Source organism: Stegastes partitus, unplaced genomic scaffold (genome assembly GCF_000690725.1).
Source record: "Stegastes partitus isolate 25-593 unplaced genomic scaffold, Stegastes_partitus-1.0.2 Scaffold1053, whole genome shotgun sequence".
Lineage (NCBI taxonomy): Eukaryota > Metazoa > Chordata > Actinopteri > Pomacentridae > Stegastes > Stegastes partitus.
In genome coordinates, this window is record NW_007578784.1 from 196485 (window position 1) to 223896 (window position 27412).

Sequence of the window (27412 nt, forward strand, 5' to 3'; positions counted from 1 at the left end):
TTAACACTATCCTCGTTTTGAGGTGTTTTGACGTTTTCTCTTTCTTGTTGTTGTTATTTCTATGCAAATTTTGGCGGTGAGAAAGGAGGTAAAGCTCGTGTGGTGGAATCAGCTGTCAATGCCGCCGGATTCTACATAATTCATAACGCTACACAGGTGTCGCTCTCTCCAGCCTGTCTCCTCGTCTCCTCACCTTCTTCCATTACTTCCTACCTTTTTTCTTGCTTTCTCTCACAATTGCTGATGCCTTGCTTCAGATGCTAAAAGATTAATTGTCCCACCATGTTTCTGCCGGTACATGGGGCTTAATGGAATCTGCGTCTGTGAGGCACCAAGCCATGACTTTTCTCCGACTCTCCCCCCCCTCAACCCCCGTTTAAGCCGGCCCATGGAATATTTATGAAGTTATTTAGAAAGGGGGGCCAGGCACGGTGAGTAATGGCCCTGCTTGGTGATTCACGGCGGGTCGTCTCGTTGCCGAGATGGAGAGCTGGGCGGCGAGGCGTGGCGGGTCGAGGCACGGACACACACATGCTGTATACATGGAGCACAAAAAGAGAGCCGACCCTGTTTACAAGCACACAGAGAGAGAGAGAGAAGCAGGTCTGGGCAGGCTTCAGAGTGACAGTCACATGATGTCCTTATGTTTGTAACTGTGTCCTCCATCAGACAGACATCAGCCAAGGTCGGAACAAAAGGCCAGGTTCAGCACCACGGACAGATCCACTTTTCATTTCGGTTTATAAGCGCGGCACATTATCGCAGGACTGATTGGATTGATTTTCTGTTTGAGTTTTCTATTTTTGTATGTCGATTTTTGATATTTAATGGAGTTTTTTTGGTTGTTGTTGTTTGACCTCAAGCAGCATTCTTTTTTTTTCTGTCACATTTTAACCACTGCGGGTTAATTTTTCACTGCAGAACAAAGTCTAGAACCTCTATGGAAACAACACAACCATGACTAGAAGGAGGGAAAGCTCAGTCGTGTCTTTTGTTCTGTATGACTCAGATATAGTGTCGTAAATCGTAAAAAAAGACAGCAAAAGTTGAATTTCTTTGATTATTTTACAAAATTTGAAAAAACTTGAATCAACATGTTCAGCATTTTTCCAAATTCCTAAAAGGGTTACGGATACTGGATAAAAATGGTGGCTTTACGTTTTTTTTTTTGTGCATATTTTACTACTTAAGGTTTAAGTTTTTTTCCACATTGGTCTCATATTTGTGTAGCAGCCTGCAATTCGGACCAGTTCAGCTGAAGTGTCCTTGAATTTTTGTCAAGTGACAGTCAGTCGCATTGGAGTCACTTGTTGCTTCATGATTGCGCTGAGGTGCAGAGAATTTTTAGTTTTTTACTAAAGCTGGCTAATGCACATGATTTATTTGAGCAAATTTTTCAATGAGACATTTAGTAAATATCAATTTTGATGAAATATCACAAGTCTTACATTTGGTTAATTTTCCCAGCAAAACTAGAAGAACCTCAAAAAGCTCAAGCATCATAAGAAAGTTGAAAATCTGAAGTTTTTTTTGTTGTTCTACATTCTTGCTCTAATTAATGGTGTAATTTCCAAGTTTTCTAAAACACTAACATGCTCTTCAAACCCTTCAGTGGTTTTGGGGGTTCAGAGGGTTCACAGTGTGTCTTCTTTGGGACAGTCCTAATTTGTATATTTCCCTTTTTAGTTGGTTAGTTATCAGTATTGCATCAGAAAATAATAACCGAGCTGAAGGGAATCCAGGTTTTCTGTTGCTCTGAGGCTTTGAAAATATAATTTTAACGAATCTGTGTTTTGAAATGTTTAGAAATCTGTTTTGGGGATATTTTATTCCTTTTTGTTGTGGTGGAATACTGGGAAATGAAGCGTTAGATACAAGTGGACAGAGAGATGGAAGATAACATGGAACAAAGACTCGGTCAAAGATAATTGGTAGCCTTCATCGTAAGCCACTAATACAGTTTGTTGGTTCTCAAAGAGTGTAACCGATCTCCTCTAAACCCCGTTAATGTCTGACATGAAGATGTTGCAACTGTTTCCCTCCATTACTCTGCTATTACTCTGTTTTCTCTCAGACTTTGGACAGTAGCTAATATTCCTGTATTTTCATTTACCCGACTCCCCTGACATAAGAAAAGCGGTGCATGTGCTGGAAGAACAGCTCAATAAGTCTGTTTGAAGTGAGCCTACAGGCAGGGGTTAGGCTACAGGTAACGCTGGTCAAGAGACGGTCACAGAGATGCCTCACCTCTGCTCTGATGTGTGTCGAGGGGGATTCTCTTCACAGTCCACTCACTCTTTGTCATAGGTGTGTGTGTGTGTAGCATGTCCAGATCCAGCAGGTGACTCTGAGCCATCCAAACTCATTAAACTTGACAACTCCCACTTTGATGGCATTCGGGAGTTGACTGCTGTGATCTGATAAAAAAACAACAACACTATGCGCACTCACTATGCGACGCACACGTATAACCCCTGAGAAATGCCACAGTGTGAGATTGAAATGCTGGGATGCGTCTGGTCGGGCCCACAGTGTCTCACACATGTGCTCCGTGCAGCAGCGGTCAAAATGGAATGTCGTGTTTGGGCGTGCAGTCGTGCGTTGGGACTGAAGACTAAATGGCAACCGCGTATATCGTAGGTCAGGCTGTGGAAGGTTAGCGTCAGTCTTAAAAAATATATAGTAAAAAGTGATTCCTTTAAATGACCATGCATCATTTAAAATTAATTTCCTTTGTCTCATTGTGATTTATTTCTTTGTTTTTTTTTATTATTTGTTGACAAGTTTCATTGTTTCTTTCTTTTTTCTTTTTTTTTTTGTAGTTTTTTGTTGTCTTCACTGAGCAGCTGCAACACTAACAAATTCAACTCTGGTAGTTCTTTAATACTAAAAAACCAACAATTTCATGTTTGTTAAAGTAAGCTACACCTAACTAAGTACCCAGTTTGTGGCCCAGGCACTCCAACATGCGATCAGATGTACAATACTTTCTGCAAACATGACGATGAGAACGAGAATTTACAAATAGAAGCAGGGAATTTAGCCAGATTTTGTATGGCTCATAATGTCTGTGAGGATTCTCAGTCATCCAGGTCATGGTTGTTCTCACTTCAAGACAACAACGTACAGATTTTGGCCAGGGATGACAGACGGTTTGAGAGAGGGGTGAAAGAAGCCATCTATGTCAAACTGGAAAGACCATCCCTCAACAGAGGTGGAGGTCTGAGGCATCATCTCTCATCAGTTTACAATTCAGTCTTAAGAACTCTTCCCAGGAAGATGAAACCACATTCACACCGAGCCACAAAAGACCTTAACGAACCCCATTGTGGCAGAGGGAGCACTAACGACTCACATAATGAGGGGGAGGAGCAACAAACCCCCAATTGAAACCAAAACTCAGGTGTTTATGACTCCTTTAAGATATCTGGAACTCCCAACTAGTCAGTCAGAACTGATGAAGCCTCTTGGATGAGAGGTGAGACATCTTCAAGGAACTCAAGCAAGTCCAGTTGTTCTGAATAAACTACGAGATTATGGCTCATAATGTTAGTCCTCTGAGCGGGTTTCAAAGGCACATTGTCTTTTTTTTTAAATGCAGAAATTACACCATGTGTCAGAGCCAGAAGCTGAAAACTGAACGAATCAGTAGTTGTTGTTTTTTTTTTTTACTTTCAGACACTCATTGAATTACTCATCAGTGGTGTGTCGTTTTGTTGGATTGCTAAAATGCTACAATTGCAATATTTCAACAAAATTACATAATTATGTCTTATTTAGGGCTGCAAGGTGGCCCGGTGGTTAGCCTCGCAGCAAGAAGGTCGCCGGTTTGCGTCCTAGTGAGGACACCCGGGATCTTTCTGCGTGGTGTTTGCATGTTCTCCCCATGCAGCATGAGTTCTCCGGCTTCTTCCCACAGTGCAAAAACATGTTGAGGTTAATTGGTGAATCTAAATTGTCCGTAGGTGTGAATGTGAGTGTGCTTGGCTGTCTGTCTCTAAGTGTAGCCCTGTGATGGACTGGTGACCTGTCCAGGGTGTGGATGGATGGATGGGTGTCTTATTTAAGAAGTTGCCAAAAATAAACCCTTTGCATTAACCAGATTTGGTAAAAAGCTAAAAAAAAATTCTGAGCGCTTCAGAGCAGTCTTTAGTAACTCAGCTGCTTATAACAATTGTGAACAACATTTCAGGGACTTTTCAGGGAAGTGGGCTGAACTGCGGGCTGTGAGCAGATAGCAGACAAGGCTGTGACATACTGCGATAAAAACATGTTTGAGTTCCCTCTACTTCTAGCCATGGTTGTGTGTTTCCATTGAGGTGCAGAGCTTTATATTGCAGTGAAAAATGAGCCCACAGTGAGTAAAAATGCGACAGGAGCAAAAAGCCACCACAAACTGTCGGGGTTCAGAGGGTTAATGCTTCCACAGGATTGTTTTGAGACATTTCTGTAGACTTTTGGATACTTTACATCATAAGAACTTGTAATCCAACATGAGTTCAGGCACATGCAGCAGTACTTAACTTCCACCTTCTGAGTCTTTAAGGAGCCATGGTTTCAAACTTAATCGAATCTGAGTAGTTTCACTTTATTAGTATTAATTACATTTCTGACCCCCTGAGACATTTTTCTTCACATGCTGACAAGTCATTACATTCCCCAGTAATTAATAAAATACATTAACAGTTGCTTAAGGGCAAAAATATTAACGATAATATAACTTTCTAAGAGTATGCTTTAAAAAAAAACTGTGTTAATTTTCTAAATTTGCTTTTAAATTAAACTGGCTGTGCTGAAATATAGCGCATGAAATGTACTTTCTATGATATGTTTGTGTCCTATCTCCTCTGTAAGCAGTCACTTCCGCTAATTGAAGTTCAGTGGGCTGAAAATTTGTGTCCACGATCAAGCATCAATATGCAAACATTAGTGTTTGCTGAGTAGTAGCTCGGGAGCAGGTCCCATATGAAATTACTTGATCAAGGTTATATAGCTCCCAACCGCAAGTCTCCCTCAATGAATCACGAGCAAAGTGGATGATGGCAGGAGCAGCAAAGACCAAGCGCAGAATTCCAAATATCCCTCAAGTCGTGACATGAGCATCTATTTGACAGTCAGCAACCACTTCTCGCAGTTGTCAGTTGCAGTCTTGTGTTAAAGGGGGGAGAGCATTCTTCAGGGTTTTCCGCTCCGTAGCCTCAGGCGTACACCAGCAAAAGGATTTTAAATTGAAGTGCACAAATAACAACAAACCTGACAGATGGGTGCTCGAGAATCTCAAGTTTCTGAGCATCCTCTGAGTTTTCCAGACACCCCTGTCCCCCGTCAGCTCGTAACGTACCTTGATGGGCTGAAGTGTTGCAGTGGATGAAACGCAACCCGGCCCCGCTGCTCAGATTTGGCTCGCACGCCTTCGTACTTGGAGCTCCTTGGATTTAATTTACCATCAAACTCCCACCACCCTGTCACCATGTTTAAACCGTTACACCATGCTCTCAACAGTCTGTTTTCCCGAAAGACCCCTTACTGGCAGACCTTATCAAGGGTGAAATCAGACAAAACAAACTCACTGAGGTCTAGCGCACATTTCTCAGTGTGCGTCCTTCAGATATACAAACACACATAAACAGTGTAGCTGATTAAAGTCCTTGCTTTGGAGGCTGAGTTCTGGATATAGGGGGGGACAAAAGTAATTGTGCTGTTAAAAATGGAAATTCCTGTTTTTAAAGTCATTTAAAATACCCTGTAAATATGTATATTTGTATTCCAAATATTTTCTAACACCATAATGCAACATTAGACGAGCAGCTAATGCAAGTGAAAGCAGAAAAATGAATGTAAATCAGTAAAGTGCAGATAAAGGACAAAGTAAATCCAATAGAAATGTGAATTTATTTTGTTTAGGTTACAAAGTGAGACCAAGTTTCCCAGAAATTCCATCAATAGTTATTACTTGTCATTTCTGTTGTTAATTTTAGCCACTCAGGTGCAAGTAAAACCTGCCAATGCAAGTTCATGTTTGGATATACAGTCTATCAAGTGGTAAGAGAGACTTTGAGCACAGCTGAGCAGCATCCAACAGAAGTTTGTGGCTAATTTTCAAAAAGTGAGAGACAAAGGAGCATTCACTCATTAAATAAAAGAAATTTTATACTTGCCACAGTTCCAGTATTATCAGTCCAATTTCTTAAATGTGTGTATAACCTTAAACTGTGTAAATTTACCTCCTTCAGCTCCAGCTTTAGTCTAATTCTGCATTTTTTCCCCTCATATGTGTTTGTGTGCCGCTCTGTGCTTACTGTATTAGTGCACGGGCGCATATGTGCCCGTAAGCTGGAGGATTTTCTGTTGTTTAGTGATGATTAAACAGTCCTGTTTCTGCATTTGGACAGACTCGCTTTCCAGAGATTGTTTGTGTGTTTGCGTAAGCATGACTCACACCATCTGAGATACTCCTTAAGAAGAATCTGGCATGAGGTGTAATATGGTGCACGGTTTAGCCCCCATATCTCACATATTAAAATGTGAATTGTGTTTTGTGTATTTAATAAATGCAACCTGGTGCCGATCAGGCTCACAAAACTCCCAGCTAGATGCACTTGCACAGGCTTTATAGTCTGTGAAAGCACATACTGCTAAATTTGTTGGATACTTGTCTCAGTCCACAGCGCTGATGGATTCCCTACATGCCTCCCTCTGTCTCATTTTTCTCTCCCCCCATCTGTTGCTCTGCTTTTTCTTGCTCTTCCTCTGTCCTCTAATACATCTTGACCATTGTTAGCGTCTCTGTGCACTAAAATGGGTTCGGTTATGTAATTAGAAAGAGGGAATGAGGCTTCTGTGTTCCCCTTCCGGCTTCTCCTCCTCCCTGAAATGACTTACTTGATGTAAGTAAATTCAATAAATTAAAAAAAAAAAAAAAGTCAATATTGTGGACAAATAGTTTATTTTGTACTGCATTATGCAGTTCTTGCACTGCCTCTGCTTTGATCTTGAATTCCAAAGCAAAGCCTTGGACCAGTGACCTCTTTCGGCTGGCATCCTTATTTAATGATCATTAGTTTCATGGTGGAGATGCTCAAATTAGAGGAGCGAGTTCGGCCCATCTGCCCCACTGGTGTGGCACAAACATTATAAAATGTTCATCATTATCATTTCACACTTCACAGATCCCAAACTCGGAAAAACCCAGTGACATTACATTTTAAAAGTGACACACGGACCCTGCAACATTATCAAGTTTCTTAATAAGCTTACGGGCTAATTAGTGTCCCTGCTGAATTTTAGTGACAGTCTAAAGTTGTGTTTGCGGCACTGCTGGCTAATTTGGTAGCTGCTTGGCTGACTGAAAATATGGCCTTTTTTTTATATGTTGATCCAGTTCATAGTGGATAGTCCAAGGTGGTGCTCTGTTCATTTTAATTATAAAAAAGCTTCTTTTTCTCCTGTGACATGTGGGCAAAATTACAGATCTACTAAATGTATTTTTCTTTTCTTCGAATTAGATTAACCAAGTCTGTTGAAAGAGCGGTAAATAGATTGGTTTGCTTTGATAGGCAATTTGAGTTTAAGTCTATTTGGACCAGGGTTAAGCCTGATATCTATTACTCGTGTCTGTTTAGTGATGCTGAGCTGTTGTTTGCTGTAGCATGAGAAGTACACAGTCAGCCTGCTAAGTCATGCAGCCAGCCGTGGTCTGAATCTCTGCGTACCTGCTGCCTTGGCATCCTGAACACACACGCAAACAGTGACTGGACCGGAAAGATGGTGCTGACGCTGCTCGCCGGACACACACACACACACACACAAACACACACACACTCTCCCCTTGTCTCAGCTGGACACGAGGGCATGCTGGTATTGTAATTAGAGTGAGGATGACACTTTTCGCTATGTATTTATCATGTGGCATGGCTGCAAGGTGACTCCGAGGGTTGTTTCGCTTACTTTGTGCACACAAACCGATACACAGAGGACCTTGACAGATGTCAGGGTGGCATTCAGCCCACATGTCTCTCTTTTGTCTCTCTCTTACTCACCAGCAGAGATGCACAGACAAACGCACGACTGCACACAGCCCTTTAACACACACATGCTTAGTCACCTCTCCCGTGTCCGGGATTCGTCTGTGTGGTCGCCAGTTGAGTAATTATCTCTTCGCTGAGGTCAGTGAGCCCCTCGGCATCTTCGTGTTGAATGGGCTCTGATAAGTTGACAGGTGACAGCTGTCCCACATTCACACGCAAACACACATACATGAACATAAATCACACATCTACTTCAGGGACATGACAGTGACCTTTGACCTCAGCTCAGCACATCCCAGAGGATGGATGGAGGGGAAATGAAAGGAGAAGAGAAGTGCTTGTGCCTTCTCAGTGGTGTTGCCTTCATGAGATTTGGTGACTGTGTTTAAATTGGTACACATCCAGTGACTTGGAACTCTTTTCTGCTGACCGAGCCCATGATGCGTTAATGTCGTACCATTAAAACCATAATCATGAGCGGCCGAAGCAGGGAAAAGTGTTCACGTCAGCCTTCGAGTTGTAATTGCTGGTCATAAATACTGGGATTTCCTAACAGCAGCATTGCTTTCATTGCTTTGTTGAAAAAAAAGTACAAGTCACAAATCCTGTTTCAAAATGGCTGCAAAGCCAGTACTCGTTGCTACATGCTAACTTGCTAACTAAAATCCATTATTAACACTCTTGCTGTTGATTCAGATAATTTAACACTCTGAATCCCAAAACCCAACAGTGGTTTGAAAGCCTTGTCGTCTTTAAAACATTTTATTGGGGAAATAAACCAAATCTATGCTTGAAAATCATGCTATTGTACATGTTTTATCAAAAAAAATAATCCGTTGCACAAACCATGATATCAAGTACATCCAAAAAGTCATTAGTGACTCAGTAGTGACCAACAGTTATGTGACAACAGGGATGTTTTTGGCTGAACTGCAGGAAGTGTTTTCTTAGAACAGATAGGAAAGAAGTATGGAAACGTTGACTCCAGTTTCCATCCATCCATTTTCTATACACCGCTTAATCCTCATTAGGGTCGCGGGGGGGCTGGAGCCTATCCCAGCCGACTTAGGGCGAAGGCAGGGGACANGACCTGTCCAGGGTGTCCCCTGCCTTCGCCCTAGGTCGGCTGGGATAGGCTCCAGCTCCCCCGCGACCCTAATGAGGATTAAGCGGTGTATAGAAAATGGATGGATGGGTTTGAAATCCTTGTCCTCTTTAAAACATTTTATTGGGGAAATAAACCAAATCTATGCTTGAAAATCATGCTATTGTACATGTTTTATCAAAAAAAAAAATCAGTTGCACAAACCATAATCTCAAGTACATCCAAAAAGTCGTTACTGACTCAGTAGTGACCAACAGTTATGTGACAACAGGGATGTTTTTGGCTGAACTGCAGGAAGTGTTTTCACAGAACAGATAGGAAAGAAGTACGGAAACGTTGACTCCAGTTTGTTTTTTGTAAAATAAAAAATCAAAGAAGTGTACTTTAGTTTTTCCTTTTTTATGATTTCTGGCATTGTAATAGTGTCAATGCCAAAAAACATATTTTTGCACACAAGATATTTTTGTGTTCTCTTTTGGCTAGCCATGTGTGTGCTGTTTCCACAAAGGTGCATGACTTTATAGTGCAGTGGGAACAGTGAGTAAAAATGCAACCAGAACAAAAGAAAAAAGCACCTAAAAACAGCTCAGAGATTTGAAAAGCAGGTATACACAGGTTGTTTGTATGTGGTCTCACCTCGACACCAAATGCTTAAAATGACATTGAAAGTGTCAGCTATTTAAAATGGTGAAACTACAGGGCTAATAGAAATGACTACCATCTTGGAGGAAATAAAAAAACTCATTCTGCTGGCATTGCATGAATGTATTGGTAGACAAGAGATTCTTGTTCTACATCTCAGTTCCTTTTGTGCTGTGTTTTCTTAGCTCTGTGGGGGCCATACCATCTGTTGCAGGACTCTTTGTTTTTCATGTTTGGGGTTGTTTTCTGCCTCTCTGATGGTGCTGCACAATGGACAAGGATCTGAACGACTTTTGCACAGTACTGTACGTTTGGGTTTTGGTTGTGCAAGTCAAACAGCTTCAAAGACAATAAAAAATAGATTAAGTTAGTTGATAGTTGCAACTGTTGTGATAGTGTTTGACTGAAAGATTAAGGAAAAACACTAATAGGAGTCTAAAAAAAGTCTAAAGTTGGTAGAAAACCAGGAATTTCTCATGTATTTCCATCATCTTGTAGTGACAAAGCGTTGCACCATAACCGTAAAAACATCAATTTCTGCTGACCCATGTGGGCATATGGCCGAGTATAACCTAAACTGGTCATCGTGGTGTCCTGTTACCCGTTTTATGAGTGCTACAGGCACTGAACATCTGGGCCGTGCAGATGGATGAAATGCATACAGGACAAAGAAAACTCATTAGAGCCCCATTTTCCATCCATCCAGATTGTCTGCTGTGGACCCATATGCTTGGCCAAAAAGAGTCATAAATTGTGACTTAAATTGAGCAAGAGTTCATATCTGGCCTGCTGTTTCGTGCTCTGTTATCCAGCTACAAGCAGAGTTCAGTGTGTGTGTCACACAGTGTGTGTGTGTGCGCGTCCACGGCTGAGTGACTCGTCCATCAAAAAGTGTCAGACTCCTCAGGCACTTGTGTCCAGTCATCCACCCTGTTTAGAAGTGCTTCGCCTCAGCTTTTTCAGTACTTTTAGGTACATGAGTCATGGCTTGATGTAGTTTTTGACATATTTCTTTACTTTTACTTCAAAAATAGAATTTAAAGTGACAATGACAATGAAAAAAAAAAGACCAGAAGAGAGTGTTGGCAGTACCGAGCTTAACGCATAAGTAGGCAAACTGTTGCCAGAGTGAGCAGTGAATTGTGATTTTGCAGACTCACGACACACCTTCCTTCTGCTTCACATCTTTAAAATGCAGAGGAACTGTTGACATAAAGGATGTTTTGGATCCATTGTTGACGTTTTAAGTGCACTAAATAGAACATAAATGGTAAATAATGCACATTAAAGTAAATGTAGATGTCAAAAACATCACATTAAGTGCAGCTGCCATTTGTGTCCCATGTTATCCTGATTCATGTGACTGCACAGATCAGTAATAGTACTGTATATATTGAAAATAAACTCATATTTTGTTATGCTTTAACTTCTGCTTTTACATTTATAGGCACAACTTAAGACAATAGCTTTTAAGGTCTTCAAGTATTCTCAGTATGTTTCATTCTAAATTGTACTTAGTGTTTATTGAGTGACATTGCAGGCCTCCCCTCTTGGAAGGACGTTGTTAAGAGCTCCACTCATCAGGAGTCCTTAGTGTGAACTCAGTGGTGATAGTTTTAAAGAAGTTTCCAAATGGTTCCCTGTCGTCACGCAAACGCAGGACGAAGGCCGTCCGCCTCGAATTGAGGTCGCGTGCACGATTCGGGGCAAGAGTAACGAGGATCTTGGTGTTTCTTTATTCTCGCTTCTTTTCCTTCTGTCAGTGAAGACCTTTAGCACATCCAATCCAGCTGGTGTTATGAGTGTTCCAGCGTTTCGTTGTGCTGATGCTTTTCATTTCATCTCTGCATTATAGCTTCAGTGTCAGTCAGAATAATGCTAAAGCATAGCTCTGGTAATAAAAAGAAAAAACAGGATTGGTTAAGGTTAGTAGGGCTGAAAGCTATAGTTGCCCACTCACAGTAACATGACTTTGCTCTCACACAGTTCCATCTCCATTCAGGTGAATAATTCTAAGTGATTTTGTGCAGTGATGAGAATGATTCAGTTGTGGCATTTCAGCTAGCTGGAGAGCATCTGCAGTGCTGGAGAAAGAAAGTGCTAATTTGTACGTCTCCATACTTCAACTATCTGTTCAAACAGTCAAATTCTGAACTCTAAGTGAAATATTATGGCTCTTTACTTTCACTCTTTCACTTCACTGCAGTGAATTTTAAAAGGAAAGCGATTCTTTCCTCCTTCAGCTTAAATTTCCAGAGAATAAATGCACAAGAGGAAAAAGACACCGTCTAATGCACACTAAGCTGCACATTCAAGATTATATTTTGATTTTTCTCCCATAGTGAGTGGGAGAAATGTGTTTGTTTGAAGCCTTCAGTGATCCACATTCTGTAACCATTTGGGTAAGACTATTACAATGCAGAGCGCTGTCTGTGAACCGTTTTACAGAATCAACACTCTGTAATGTTTTTTTTTCTGCCTCGTCCTCGCCGCTTCGGGTCCTGCTGAGCCCTGTGAGAGGTAATAAAATTGTCTGCGACTCAGCACGCCTTGCAAAACCTCAAGATGGAGAAATTTCTGCAGAGTCACACGAGACATCTCGCTGTCCGTATCTCCCAAATAAGCCTTGACATGTAATTCCGCTCACCTTGCCACCTCAGGGCTCAGTTGGTCCTATCAGTAAACAGCCCATTTAGCTCAGAGGTCACTCCAAACCCTCCCAACTACTTTTGCCAGTCGGCCAAAAAGGATATTTGACTGAGGAAGGATTTTTTTTGTTTAAATGTACCCTTTCTTTTTTTTATAAATATATATATCTTTTCTGTTTGGCCTCCTGAGGGCGACACTGTTGACTAAGCAGGTCGTCAGCATCTGTTTTGGCTCACCTCCATTAGTTTCCTGATTGACTACCGGCACCGGTGGCACATCCCTCTGGATTCTCCCCCCCCTCCCCTCTCGCTCTCCCCCCTTAATGTCCCATCCATCGCTCCAAATCAAGGCTCAGGTCGCCGTGCCCGTGAGCTCAGGGCATCACTCATTATACTGTGAAGTTTCAATTGCTGCCTGACCCCCTTCTATCCAATTTCATGGCTGCTCGTGGTGGGCCGGTGCCCCTGCTGCTCCACTCTGAAACACTTTAAATGAACCAACCTTTGGCTCAGGGCCGCCACTCATCTCAGCAAGACGAGAGGAAGACAAATTTAGCTCAAATGAATGTCAAGCCTTGTTATTGTACCTCTCGGTTAATACGGTTTGGGCACTTAAAGAACCCTGGCTTTCCTTCTTCCTTTTCATTCTTATTTCCAACACGCTCGCTCGCAAATAGCGGGGATTGAAATGCTTCACTACACTGCTAATAAAAAAATAAATAAACCACCTCTGGCTTTGGAATGAGAAATCTAAGCTTAATCCAGTCGGAACTGGTTGTCTCTGAGGGACATTTTGTGTTTGAGCTTGATGAGGAGCTAAATTTTCAATAACACCGAGTCGTGCTTCATTGGGCAGCTGTATTTCATTCTCAGTGGTTGTTCTAATGAAATAACTTATAAACACATCAACTTCCTGCCATGTCTGTAATGCAGAATCAGAGAAATCCCTCCCAGGCCATTTAGACTTTTCTCTCGTGAAGTTAGTGGAAATCACTTGGAATGTGGATCTTCACCACACATGAGCCTGATCGTTTCTTCTTTCCAGCTGAACCGTCTCAATGACCGCATATGATCATCAGACGCATTTGTCAGCGTGACACAGATCATTTCAGCCCCACTTAGTTGATGAATTTATCTGTAACATTTTCAAGCTGAGTGATATTTACTTGCAGGCTCTGTGCGTGATGTGTGTGTGTGTGTGTGATTTGTGTGTGTGTGTGTGTGTGTGTGCCTGTTTTCCCTGTTGTGCACTAGTCAGGTGTTCAGGTCCAGGCGAGGGGCCACATTCCTTCAGACCCAATTATGAATAATTGAAGCCAGCATATGGCATAACTCGCTCAGCAGAGGAGGAAAAGGAAAAAATAAATGAACCTTTTCTTGCCTACTGGCTGTTCTTTTGTCTGTGTTTTTGTGTTTGTGGACATGTGGTTGATATCAGGATCCGACTTTGAGCTCTAATGAAGGGAATTCAGAGGAAGCATACATACAAACTTCTATAAATAAAAAATCCAGGCTATGATCAGATGTGTCACTGTGTGTTAAAGGACTTGTTTGGCGTCGTTCTTGCTAAGACGATTGATACCACCCTGAGTGGAAATAGGAACGGCAGCCATCTTGGCTCTTTAAAACCACAACTTCTAATTGTTGCACTTTAAAGGCCCCTCCAGTGAAAATCAAATTCTTGTTTTTTTTACATCACTAACATGTCCATATGATACTTCAACATTTCTGAAAGACACACAGCCATTGCTACTTATTTCCATCTTGAAACTGCAGAGTAGCGATGACAGTCTGGAAAACACAGCTTTTCAGTTTCATACATAACAGCTTGCAGGATGTGGTTCTCCATATCATCATGCTTCTTCGGAATCCGTTTTAAATATTTATAGCTGAGTTTCTCCAGTTTTACAACTTGTTTTGTGTTGAGCAGTTTTACAGCAGAGTTGTAGGGGAGCTGGTGTGCTCAAGCGGCATAGAAAGAGGTGGAAACTTTAGAGATCCTGGAGCAAGCAAACGTGTACTTACATCTCAGCCATTTTAAAGCAGGAAGGGATTATATTCATGGAAAGAACTACTAAATATGCAACTTCGATGAGTTTTTAGGGATTAAATCAATGACTCAATGAGGACCTTTAATGTTTGTACAAATTATACAAACAGTATTGTGACGCTGTTGTGTTAAATTGTGAGCTTTCGAGGTGGTGGTCTGTCTTATTACATCTGGACAGAGTCAGGCTACAGTAGCTGTTTCTACTGTTTCCAGTCTTTGTGTCAAACTAAGCTGCAGCCTGTAGACTATTTTTTTCCCCCAAAATGTCAAACTATTCCTTTAAAGATTTGCTATGGAATGGAATATTGTGTGTGTTTGTTTCTCAGCAGGTTCATGTGGGCTCAGGGGCCCCTTTTTGTTTTCAGCTCACATTTTGCTTGTGGAGAATAAGTTTGTTCTCATTAGCAGGTTTTTATTGGATGCAGTAGTGAAACCAAGAAGGTCGCACTGGGCAAAAAAAAATTCAATGAATTCAGCGATTATAAATCAGAGAAAGATGATCAGATCAGCTCCATACAAGAAAAATACAGTAATTGGTTTAGTAAGCATACACAAGAGTCTACAGGATTTAGTGTTTTCATTGCTGCTAACAACTCACCTGAAACCAACTGTTTCTCTGCTGCTTATACCTCTGTAAATAGTTTTAAAGTAGTGGTAAATAAATACTTTAACCCAATAATTACATATTGAACACCAGCTAATTATTGCCCCTAGTAGAGCGTTATGTCATCGTGCGACCTGTAACTCATGTTGTTATCAATTAAAGACAACTTTATTTGTATTTTGTCATATTAAGAGCCAAACTAAGGTTCTTATCACTCACTAACAAGCTTCATTCACTGATGTGTGCTTCTGTAGATGACGGCGTGTATCTCTTGTGTCCACAGCCAGTGAAAACTGCCACGACTTCCACCCGATGTTCTTCACCCACGATCGCTCCTTTGAGGAATTCTTCTGCATCTGCATCCAGCTGCTCAACAAGACCTGGAAGGAGATGAGAGCCACGAGTGAAGATTTCAACAAGGTAAGCTGCATGTTTGTGTGTTTTGGGGACATTGAGATTAATAATAAAAAACAAAACATCGATGTGTTCCGTTTCCATGCTGCGTATTAATTGTAGCTCGTTTTGAAGTGCATCCACACTGGACAAGTGACAAATTGAACAACTACACTTGATGCCAATAGACACACTTAATTATCTTGATTTTTGGAACATTTAACCATATTGTAGATAGTCCTACTTAGATAGAGGGAGTGTCTCGCTTTTTTTTAATATTCTGTTAAGAAATCCCACTAAAATTCGTTACAAATAATAATGAGTAGTGTGAAATTGCAAGACAGCTTTAGTCTTTTGCAAATATAAAATAGTTTTTCAACGGATAAAGATGTGCCACAGCAACATTTCACTGCTTAACCCTCTGAACCACAAATCCTGCGAATGGTTTTAAAAGGCATGTTATCTTTTTTCAAAAATTGTCATAATGCCCTGGTTGACAGGAACAAGAAACTTGAAAAACAGGAAAAAAAATGTCAGATTCATGTGGGACATTTCGCACAGTTGGGGTAATTAACCAAATCTAAGCTTCAAATTGTGATATTTCATTAAAAACACTGTATTTTACATGTCTCTTTTGAAAGATTCTTCAAAAATAAACTGCTTGCTTTAACCAAATCCTGTAAAAACAAGCTAAAAAATGTGCGCTCCTCAGTGCAGCCGTGAAGCCATTCATGACTCGGCTGTAACCAGCAGTCACGGGACAAAAATTCAGGGACTTCCAGCTGAACTGCAGGCAGTGTTTTCACAGAGCAGCATAGAAACAAACTGAAACATAATAATAAAATATCTACACCAAGTGGAGCTCCCATGTGTTTTTTTCCCATACGGTAACATCTGTGAGCACTTGTAAAAATGTCAATCAATATTAACAGAACACATAACCAAAGAACAGCAACTTTTGCTTTTTGTTTTTTATGATTTATGCCATTCTGATGCTGTGATGTTGCACAGAAGCTATTTTTTAGGTCTCCAATTTGGCTGTTTACTCAAAGGTTGAGGCTTTATTACTGCAATGACCCACAGTGACAAAAAATGTGAGCGAGAAACTGCTTGTTGTTCAGAGGGTTGTATCTTCTTTCATCCTACAAATTGGACCTGCACAATGTGACAGATCCATCATTTCATATTTGATGGCACATAACCAGCATGTTCATGACAAAATGTATAGCAGCTGAGCCTTTGTTTCATAACACTGTTTTTAATGACCGATTTTTGCTATTTTAAGGCCGCGGAGAATCGTGACTACATCATTAACTGTCTGCTTTAAGCTGTAGCCGGAAGCAGCACAGTCACATGTCTCTCACCAAATTACAGCTGCAATTATCATATCTCCGATTCTCTCATTAGTATGGCGTGCACATGCATGTTCGAAGATGAGCGCGCTGTGAGCGTTTAGTTTTTGAAAGAGGGAACTGTGCACACACCTCGGGGGCTTTTTGTTTTAAAATGTTTGGATAGATCTTGTTCTTGCGGTGCTTTGTTTTTTTTTCACTCTCACATGAAACATTAGCTGCCTCCATTGGCTGAGCCCCTGATTAAGCTCCTACATCTTCATTTGGAGCTCAGTGTAGTTTGGATGCAGATGACAAACTTCCTGTTAGCTGGCTAATGTTGAGTCAGCTCACACAGGAAATTATGTGAGTGTGTGTGTGTGTGTGTGTGTGTGGCCAGACGGTGATAGTAATGAGGTGTTTATGACAGATATTGTATGTTGTGCAGTCAATTGGGCATCAGTTGTAACAGTCAGCAGACGCGATGTGCCTTTTGCTTGATTTGTCAAACAAATTATGATCATCTTATGGTGTCAAACACCAAACAGACCGGCACAAGCTACAATCCACGCTGTGTCCAAGTCGCTGCTGACACAATTATTTGTTGCGGTTCAGTCTTCTGCTAACTCTTACTGGCTTTGTTTACACAAAAAAAATGTCTGAAGCAAAGTGAGCCAGTCTTTAGTTCTTCCCTGCAGGAAGTCACCTTTTAGTCCAATGTGACACATACTGTTCTGCATAAATGTGATAGTATATTCTCTAACAGCGTCCAGTTTTCAAGAGCCCGTGCCCCTTGTTTTTGTTTGTGAATGAAGTGACTGCATAAATAAAGCGAGCGTTGAATTGCATCATCCTCAATTATTTCGCTGTGAGTCAAATGATGGAACACAGCAGCGGGAGTTTCATAAGCCGGCTTGATTGTCATTACAATCAGAACTTAGCGCTCAGATGCAATGTTGTGAAAAAAAAAAGTCTCGCTCTCAACTTTCACAAAAGAAATGAGGAGTGATGTGAAAAAATGTATTGTTGTTGTTGTTTTGAGGCTTGTTACAGCTTTTTTTGATCTACTGCAAGAGGCTGTAAGAAGAAGAAAAACAACAGGCAAATGTAGTCGTCCTCGGTTGCATTTGTTGAATAAATGTTAAATCCACCTCCAGTCTATTGATGTCCTCATCAGCGTCTGTGTTTTTAACTCAGTAAAAGATTCTGTAGTGGGATAACTCTGACAGCCTGATTGTGTTGTTGGTTTTATGAATTCAGAAGTGAGAAAATGAATTTTTCTCTGTTACACAGGAGATTTATCGTGTCAGTCTGCTTGTCTGATGGTCTAAATGTTCCTCTAATGAGCTGAAACTTTGACTTTATTTAATGAGAAACAAGTGATGCAACTTTTTCTCATAGAATTACTACATCTCATGTTCAATTCAACCCACATGCCATTCACAAGCAATCCTGTTTTCCACCCCCCTCTCCTCACTCCCTCCCCGTGTAGGTGAGAGTCGATTGAAGATAGAAGCCGCTTTCCTTTCCTTCACCCCCCCCTTCCCTTCCCTCCCCGGCCTCATCTTTCGTCACACACTCGGGAGTTTGAAATTCAGCAGTAGCTTGTCGATGGCAAGACCGTTAAGTCTCAAGGGCTTCGTATCAGCTAAATGGTGCGTGTGAAGCTTGCCGCTTCCCGCCGAGTCTCACTTTGTATGCACTCTGAACTTAGAGAAATGTCTCGAGACATCAGCTCCTCTGATGATATTGGAAAAGTTGTCGTTTCTACATAATTTGTTCGACAAGAATCTGTGCGGCTTATCTGTAAGTGAAACAGTCATCGAGTGCTCGTTCCGTCAAACGAAACGATAGCGAGGGGGGGAAAGAAATCTCACTGAGAAAGCTGAAATTCCTCCAAATCCTGAGAATTAGCTTGAGCAAATGAAAAAAATGATCATTTCATACTAATGAGAGCGACAGCAAAATTAGTTTTCGGTTGAAGCCTTTTACATGGTCAATAAAGTGACTCGTTAAAATGCTATAAGGGAATGAAGGGAAATAGAAATCCCAGAAATCTACATTTAAAGTCACAGTGAAAAGCAATCATGTATGTCAGTGAAATGCAATATGTGGGTGGGGTATAATTATGAAATCCAAACACAGCCCTCTCTTATGAGCTAAATGAACTATTACCAAAGAGGCACAGCGTTAGAATGTGGAAAATGTATTTCTTTTAATTTCATTGTATCTATAAGGGATGTGATTAGGAAAGAAAGGAAGGGGAGAAATCTTCTGAATGAAGAATAAAAAAGAAATTGCCTGGAGAGAGAAAAAAAAAAAAAAGCTAGGGAAAAGGTAAAAGCATTTATGTATTGTTCAGTGGAATAATGTCTGATACTAATTTATGCAGAAGTGCTGACGTGCTGTGGACAAGAATTAATGCCTCTCGCCGCCACTGAAGCACAGTGATTGTGCTTTTAACTGGACTGTTGCTGCCCCTTCTTCTCAATTTGTCAGGTAATCAGTATTAGTAAACCGAGGAATAAATAGCTTTTCTCTTTTATGGTACTTCATGAAAAATGTGGTGTCATGAGCTGTCACGGTGATATTCATAAATAAGCTCGAATCCAGCTCTGCTCTGTTGGACAAACACCTTTTGCTTGTGTTGCTAAAGGGCTAGTTCGTAACGTTAGTGTGTAGATGCTATGCAAGGCGGCGTTCTAAATGTACATACAGTATAAGAGGGTGTATCCTCTTCAGAGAGGACGCATCCTGGTGTGGGTGGATAATAAGACGTGTCGAGGATAATTCTGAGGGTGTCCACTTCAAAACACGCTTGGTGCATGGCTAGATTTCCTCTGCAGCTCCTGCAATCGCTGCCAGACGCTGACAGCGCTGAGCTTTCCCAATGTGTTGGATGTGAAAACACCTCGTTCAGGTTTTTATCGATGTTTGGACGTGCATGGTGTCGTGGACTTGCAAGTGTGTGAGCATATCTTAAACGCTGATGGCTCTCTCAGTGGCCTCATGGATGACTGAGCATCGGCCCAACACACACACACACACACACACACGCACAGGGTCTTACATGAATTTCTGCTCATTTACGACAAAGGCTTAAATGAAGCTTAAAAACACTGTGGCAGTTAAGCCCACGCACACACCACCACGGAGCTGCTACACTTTCTGCCTTGTTGGTTTTTTGAATGTAGTGTTTAGTAAAAGACAGAGAACAAGAGGTGAGAGTGTGTGTATCTGTGTGTGTGTGTGTGTGCGCGCGCATGGATGTATGTGTGCGTTTAATGGAGGCAAGTCTGATGCTCCCAGGGCACAGCTCCGACCGTCAGCAACCGTTTCCCCTGTTTCCATAGCAACCCCCGTTCAATTACCTCTGCTGTGCTGCACTACTCTGGCTCTGTTTCGGTAAGATGGAGCCACTCTGCTGCATGTGCCTGTGTTTTCTGTGCATCAGTGCTTGTGCGAGCGTCTATCAGAGACTCTTGTCTTGTACGGCTGCCTGTCGTCCCTTCATCCAAACGTCTGCGCTGAGAGCTTCTCCTCCTCCTCCTCTTCTTCTTCCCCACAGGAGGAACAAAAAAAAAAAAAAGGAAAAAAAAAAACCTTCATCTCTCTCTGCTCAGGCTGCTCTTGGAAAAAAAAAAATTCCTCACTGATGTAGCGGCTTGCAGCCACTCACAATACCCCTCCTCCTTCTTCTCCTCCTCTTCTCTTATCCCTCCCTCTTCGTCTAAACCTCTCTCTCCCACACACACACACACACACACACACATACACACTTATCATGTGATCCACTCGCTGCACCTCCATTGGTGTCTCTGATCGTGGCGTGTGTCCAATCAGGGCATAAGCCTGGAGATCAACATAAGCGAAGCCGAGCAGCCTGGCTGATGCTCTTAGAGTCACAGAGGGAGGGAGGAAGGCAAATAGAGAGGCATTACAAAAAATATAGTAGATGGTAGATAGGTGAAGTTTAACACAGGAGAAGGAGGCAGTTTTTTTGGTTTTTTTTGTAAATTGAGGAGAATATGCTAAAAGAGAGAGTCAAGCAGTACAAGTGAAGGAACAAATAGCCAGAACAGGAGAGAGGAGAGAAAAGGCAGAAGGAGGTGGTGCTCGAGCTGTGTTGACAGACGAGTCTTCCCTTATTGTGGCTAACGCTAAAGCTAACTGTCCACAATCAGCTAGACAGCTCATCCGAGGAGCCATCTGCTCCCCCCTCCATCCATCCATCCATCCTCCCCATCCGTCCCTGCCTCCCCGTCGAGCGCTCAGAAAACTCCTTCTCTGGCAAAAAAAAAGGCACGAGGATTCGTCAGTCACTGTGGAGAGCATCACACCGCGCTTGGAAGCATGGAGGTGACATGTAAGTACTAAGAATGGAAATGAGAGATGAGGGCTTTCAATTAGCACGGACGGAGGGGAGGCGGTAGTAAGGGGAGGAAGAGGGACTGTTTGTGTTGTTGCCTGGATGCGGAGGAGGGAGAGGGAGAGGGAGAAGAAAAGGTAAGGGAGGGATGGAGAGGATGGGACGGGGGGCAGAGCGGAAGAGAAAGAGGAGGGACAGATGGGACTGTGCAGACTCGGCGAGGCGTAAGCAGGTTAGACCGGGACCCACATCGCAGCCTTTTCATTAACACACACACACTCAGTCACACAAATATAATCTGCTGGATTACAATTTCACCCTGTCTCACAAACGCACACCCACATCTCCTTAGATGCACACATCCCCTCCATCACACCCCAGGCATCCTCTGTATTCCAGTGTACTGTGTGTGTGTGTGTGTGTGTGTGTTGTGGGGGGTTGGGCTTTGTTGTGTTGTGAATGGGATTACTCCACATCACCAACACCCACTGTTTGTCACCAGAGGAATTCAATGCCACTACTACTGCTCTCCTCCACTCCACACTGTCTCTCTCAGCCTTGGATGAGCTTCAACCAGTGTTTTAGCCAGAGGGGTTTGACACGGGATTAGAGCGAGGTCAGGCCCAGACTGTCGAGCAGGAGTCTGTGAAATACTGCCAGCACCTGATTTCATTTGTTTTTGGAAGAAACACAGTAACATTGCACTCATTTATTGTCCTATTCAGCCTGCTGTTCAGGAACTGTGTCTCACCTGCTCTGCTGTGATTAAAAAGTTAACAGACTAGAGCTTAAACAAAAGCAATTTTTGATTATCGATGAGGCGAAAGTGAGCCAAATCTGTCAAGTGTTTCCTATATGAGGATTTGTTGCATGATAAGGAGATGTTGTGTTGCAGGAAAATGTTACTCACAAAATATGGAATTGACTCATCTTAGAAAAAAAAGATGGATTAGAAGATTAATTTCATATCTTAAATTCTCATTCTGCAGCAGATGATTTGGTAGGAAGCTGCAGCCAGAAGGTAGTTCAGTGGAAGGTGCCAATCTACACCTCTAAATCTTGGTTATATCTCTGTATTTTTTTTTTTTTCATGCAAAAATCAAGGTGTAAATATGACCCATTGTGGTTTTACCAGGGTGCAGAACTATTTCTTGGCAGGACCAGGCTTCATGCTAACTGCGTCCTGGATCTAGCCTCACATTGAACAGATGGATGTGAGAATGGTATCTAAGTCTCAGCACGAAAAATAGTGTATTTCATAAAAATAAACGGCCATGTTAATGATACTATTTCCTAAATGACAAGCCAAGTTCAAGCACGCAAAAAAAAAACACACCAGCGTGTCTGTCAGTAAAAAAATAAAGCGGCCTTAAGCAAGAGACCATGATCCTGTCCAAGGTAGCACTTGAGCTAAATGAACCAAGCGCAGAGGTAAAGCAAACCCTTTTTTATTGCTGTTTGACATTTCTGTTCCTGCCTGGGGTGATATAGAGGAGAGTAGATAATCGGCTTTGTTCAGCCATGTTGAAGACTGACCTGTCCCATGTGGGATTATTCACATGGCAATCTTCAAAAACCGAGCGCCCCCCCCTCATAACCTTCCTAGATCAGCTATTATTTAGCCCCTACTAAGACGTGGTGTTTCAGTTCTATTTAAGGCTCCAGATCAATTAAGGACGCTTAATGCAAATCAATGCAAATGCTTTCTGACTCTGCTGTTTAGCAGAGAGGACAGTTCACCCGGTTTGCCAGAAGGTTAACATGCGTGCATACTTGATTAATTAAATGGGTGTTGGTGCGTCGAGTCAGAAGTGATGTGACAATAATAATGCGGCTGCAGGTGCCAAAGGTTTTTTGGGCGGATGCCATGTTTGGATTCCAGGAAGCAGCTTGGGGCAGTGGGTGAAAGCGCTGCACACGCTGCCATATGCCAACAACTGTGACTGCTGCTGTCCTGCTTTGCATGAAACGGTACATCTATGAGGATAAACCTGCACCTCCCCCACTCCTCTCCTCTCCTCTCCAGCGATGAGACCTGCTGTTTTCTTATTTCCTATACCTCACCAAGATGTTGCTATCCCTCTTTCCTTCCTTCAGTTTCTTTCTTCTCTCATTTCTGCCTCTCTCTCTCTCTCTCTTTCTTTCCCTCCTCCTCCTCATTCCTGCCTCTCGACCACCACCACCAGCACCCACCCCCCCGCCACCTCTATTGTTGAATTCAGACAGGCTATTTATATCTTTCTGCCTGGCTGCCTCACCTCCCACTCCCTTAACAAGGTTTGCTTTATTGTTTTGGAATTTTTTCTTCTTTTTCTTTTTTGCACTCGTGTGAGCACACTCGGACAGTGCGCGAAAGTGTGTCTGTACATGCGCCACAACAAATTGGTGTATTTGCGTTTGAGTCCTTGTAGGGGCGTGTAAGGGGTTTTATGAGATTGCTTGTGTGTTTTTTTTTCCACTCCCCTCATGGTTTGTATATAAGGCGAGAGTATAGTGTGAATGCTCAGTTGTGTTTCCGTGCAGGGGGGCTTGTGTTTTTCTTCTTTTCTTTTTTTCAACGCATTAGTTTTTCATGAGTGTGTGAGTGTTTGTGTGAGTGTGTGCCTAAGGGGGGATCTCTGATCTGAGGCAGCGTTGGCCCACTCACATCGAGAACACCAAAGCTAAGCTCGCTAATCAGACCAGAGAGATCATCAGTCATTAGCATCAAACCTTCAGAGCTGCATGAGCGGAGATGCAGAGCTAACATTTTTGTTGTGCTGTGTATCCAGATAATGATACTGTTGTCTCATCCTCCGCAACAGCTCGCTGGAAAAAAACCAGCAGGGGGAAGAGACGAGTAAACTCAAGTTTTTCTTGTCTTTTGATTTAGTTATTCATCTATCTATTCATATATTTATGTCTGCGTGCCATTCTGTCAAGTGCATGCGATCTGTCTTTCTTTTCTTTTTTGTGCACAGCAGCCCTCGCGATTGAAAAGTCTCCACAAAGGCTCTTGTGTGTGTGGGTGTGAGTTATTGTGTGTACGTTGTAGGATACAGCTGCCAAAGGCCTTATCATTAGTATCATACAATAATACAGTTTTGATGTATGACTGCTGGAATCATTGATCAAATTGGAGCACTTCCTCTGTCTGTGGGACGGTGCATTTAAGGTAGAGAGACAGATTTCTGTTGCTCAGAAAGTCTCTGTCTGGTATTTTTCAATGGCCCGCTGTCCTTCACCAACAACAAAGAAACAAGAGCTGGATTGGGTCAAAGCCATGCTCAGATTAATTATTGCAATTAACACAGGACTAAATACACAAGAGCAATTAATTTGCAAAGGGAGTTATGCATTGATGCTTAAAAAAAAAAAAAAGACGTGTATTGAACTAAATCATCACATTGTTAAAGCCCCTCTTTGGTTATTGATTAAACCTCTAAAAAGTCATGTCTGTGGCCAAATGTTACATATTTAGATTAATTTTTTCCATAAAAATAATCACTTTGCGCTGTTGCATCCCACCCTTGCTTCTCTCTCCACTCATCCCTCCGCCACTCTCTGCAGCCCGAGCACACCAGCTCGCCTGCAACTCTGCTCAAACGCTGTCAAAGCTTCTCTACGTTTCACGATGACATGAAGTCGATTGGCGAGATTTCAGTTTGCTACATATAAAAACCCCAGAAGACAATCTACATTTCTGAGACTGTCATCAGTGCGCTAGAGTTTAAAAGTGGAAATGCTCAGCGTCGCCGTCAACTGCTCATTATAGTGTATAAAAACCAGCATATGGACACTGGAGGGGATCTTTAATTTTTTAATGTGATATCCTCATTCTGCTTGATATTTTCCGCCATGTTTGAAATATTTTACAGAAGTCCCACTGGCTTCTGTAAACTCCACTTCCTACCAGTCCCTGAGTCCCATCGCATGTTGGAGAAAATCACTGCATCCGTCGGCAAAAAATTGCTTTGCTCTGTGCGATGCCAAACTTGCACTTTTGGCATTTAAAAAAAAAATCCCTGTCCCTGGCTTAAATGGGACCTGCTTGCATTATTCATGGAGAAGTAGTTTTATTTACTTTTCCAGACAACTTCAGTCAGCCTACCAAGCGACAAGGCACAAGGCAGTGCTCTTAGGTGGTGTTTGTCCCTGATGCATTATCTCACATAATGAAATACCTGCTTTTATGTCCTTGAATAGATGTTTAATCACCACCAATTTACTCGCCCCTCTGGGACAATTAATGCTGAATGTTCATATTTCCTGTAACAACTGTGTCATAATAAAACACTCATTAATGCTGTACACAAGCCAGGGTCAGCAATTGGCTTTCATTAGCATTTCTTGATGGACTCACTGTAAGTGGCGATTTCCCAGGCGACTTTTCCTCTCCAGTCATCCATATGGGCTGTGCTGCGCCTCGCATAGAGTGCTGCTTGTTGAAAAAGAGCTTCTTTGACAGTTTGTGTCGGCATGCAGTGCTGGCCCTCTAAATATGGCAACAACAACAGCCAGCGGCAACAGCCGGTGTCGATCCTGCATCAGTCATGCGGAAGGAAGAATAGAATTGATGCAGGGAGGTCTGCAGGTGTGGTTTGGGTAGTAGTCGCTATTAATGACTATTAGCTGTTGTTATGTGTGCTGGTGCTTGTTCCTAATCTACAGTGCTTGCAAAATAAGAGAATAAATTAGTGTGTTTGTGTACGTTGAGAGTGCACGCAGCTGTTTTGCCTACAATACAGTATGTGCGCTTTTCTGTGGTGCAGCAATGCTGTCAAATACGTCCCAGAGGCATTCACTAAGAGAGAAAGGAGTTGCTTTCCGCAGCACTTTAAAGTAACATTTACCCCCTCGCCACTCTATTTTATTTCATTGAAATATTCAGATACAATGACTCAATACATCCGAGCTGTGGAGGGTAGATGCATATTGAAATTTTAATGAATGAGAGTGGTGCCTTCCCACTTACTTTGCTCTTAGCAGATGTAACATAGACGAGGATTTTCAAGAGAGTCTAACAAGAAAAGCTGGATATACTTAATATATTCTGAAAATCTGGCTGTTGTGCAATATTCACGGCTTGCACATCACCCCGAGTGTCTCTCGTGTCACACTTTGTACCATTTGCACGGCCAGCCACCTAGTTCAGTATAGAATTACCAAGGTTTTGCATTGATTTCCTCACGTTTAACAGTTTCTGTCTGTGCTATAGCGACAAAGTTTGCCACCATGTCACTGTCACAAAGACGTCTTCATCCGAAGTTCCTTACAAATGTCATCTCTGTAGCCGTCACATGTTTGACACCGACAGCAGCTGACGTGCAGAGCGGCGTCGACTGTTGTTTCAGCTCGAGCGTTTTGCTATTTCAGGCCAGTGGGAAGCATTTGAAGCGCTACGCTATGCTGGGAGCAGAGCGAAGCTGCGGAGATCTGCGTTTTGTTGTGCCTCCCCGAACGTCCTCTCACACAGACTGCAGGGGGTGAGGAAGACTATAAACTGGCACAGTTGGCATTGTTGGCATAGATTAGTGTCACTATTATTTCACAAACAGAAACCAGAAGGAAACAATGGCCACATGCGTTAAAAACACACATCTTATCATTGATTTAATACAGTGCAGACGACACTCTTTAAGCTGTACTCAATAAAATTGCATCCGCATCTTTTGTACTGATTTTTTTTTTTATTGCTTTAGAATATTAAATTAAATTTGATAGTAATTTTACAGTGACAGCAGAAGCTATATGTCTTCCACCACCACGTTGTCACATTTTTATCCCTGTCTGCTTCCATTTTTGCATTTTTATCAGCTTCTAAATTTAATACAAACTGTGCCAGCCTCCTCTCTCCGTGCAGCGTGATAAGAGGCATCCTTTCATGTCCATCTTTGCGGCATTGTTTTATTTTTAATGACATCATGGTCAACTTTGAAGGAGATAATTATTAACTGAACATGGGACATGGTGGCAGCGAGGGGAAATGTAATTACCATTTCAATAACAAGGAAATGGAAATCCCTGTGTTCTCTTTTTCTGGTACGTATTTTTTGAAAAAGCACATGCATGTTTGAGTGTGCTGCTTTTGTATGTGCGTGAGCATGTGTCTGCTTTAGTAAAGGGTCCCATTATCACCATGTGAGATTGACTTTTTGATTGCTTTCAGGGAGTTATCAGCAAAGTCATTATCCTGTGATTACTGCCGTGTTATTTGCCCACCAAAGTGTTTCTTCAGGACAATCTCCAGATTTCTCCACACAG

The 27412-nt window shown here is 42.1% G+C and overlaps 1 protein-coding gene across 3 annotated transcripts in view; it reads left to right on the forward strand.

The window, feature by feature from the left end:
• elmo1 (engulfment and cell motility 1 (ced-12 homolog, C. elegans)) overlaps positions 1-27412 on the forward strand; it is a 114987-nt gene that overhangs the window by 68097 nt on the left and 19478 nt on the right. For all 3 annotated transcript variants that reach the window (XM_008295501.1, XM_008295500.1, XM_008295502.1), the window contains one exon: positions 15360-15496. In XM_008295501.1, coding sequence (XP_008293723.1) covers positions 15360-15496 — 137 coding nt within the window. The remainder of the gene's footprint in view (positions 1-15359; positions 15497-27412) is intronic.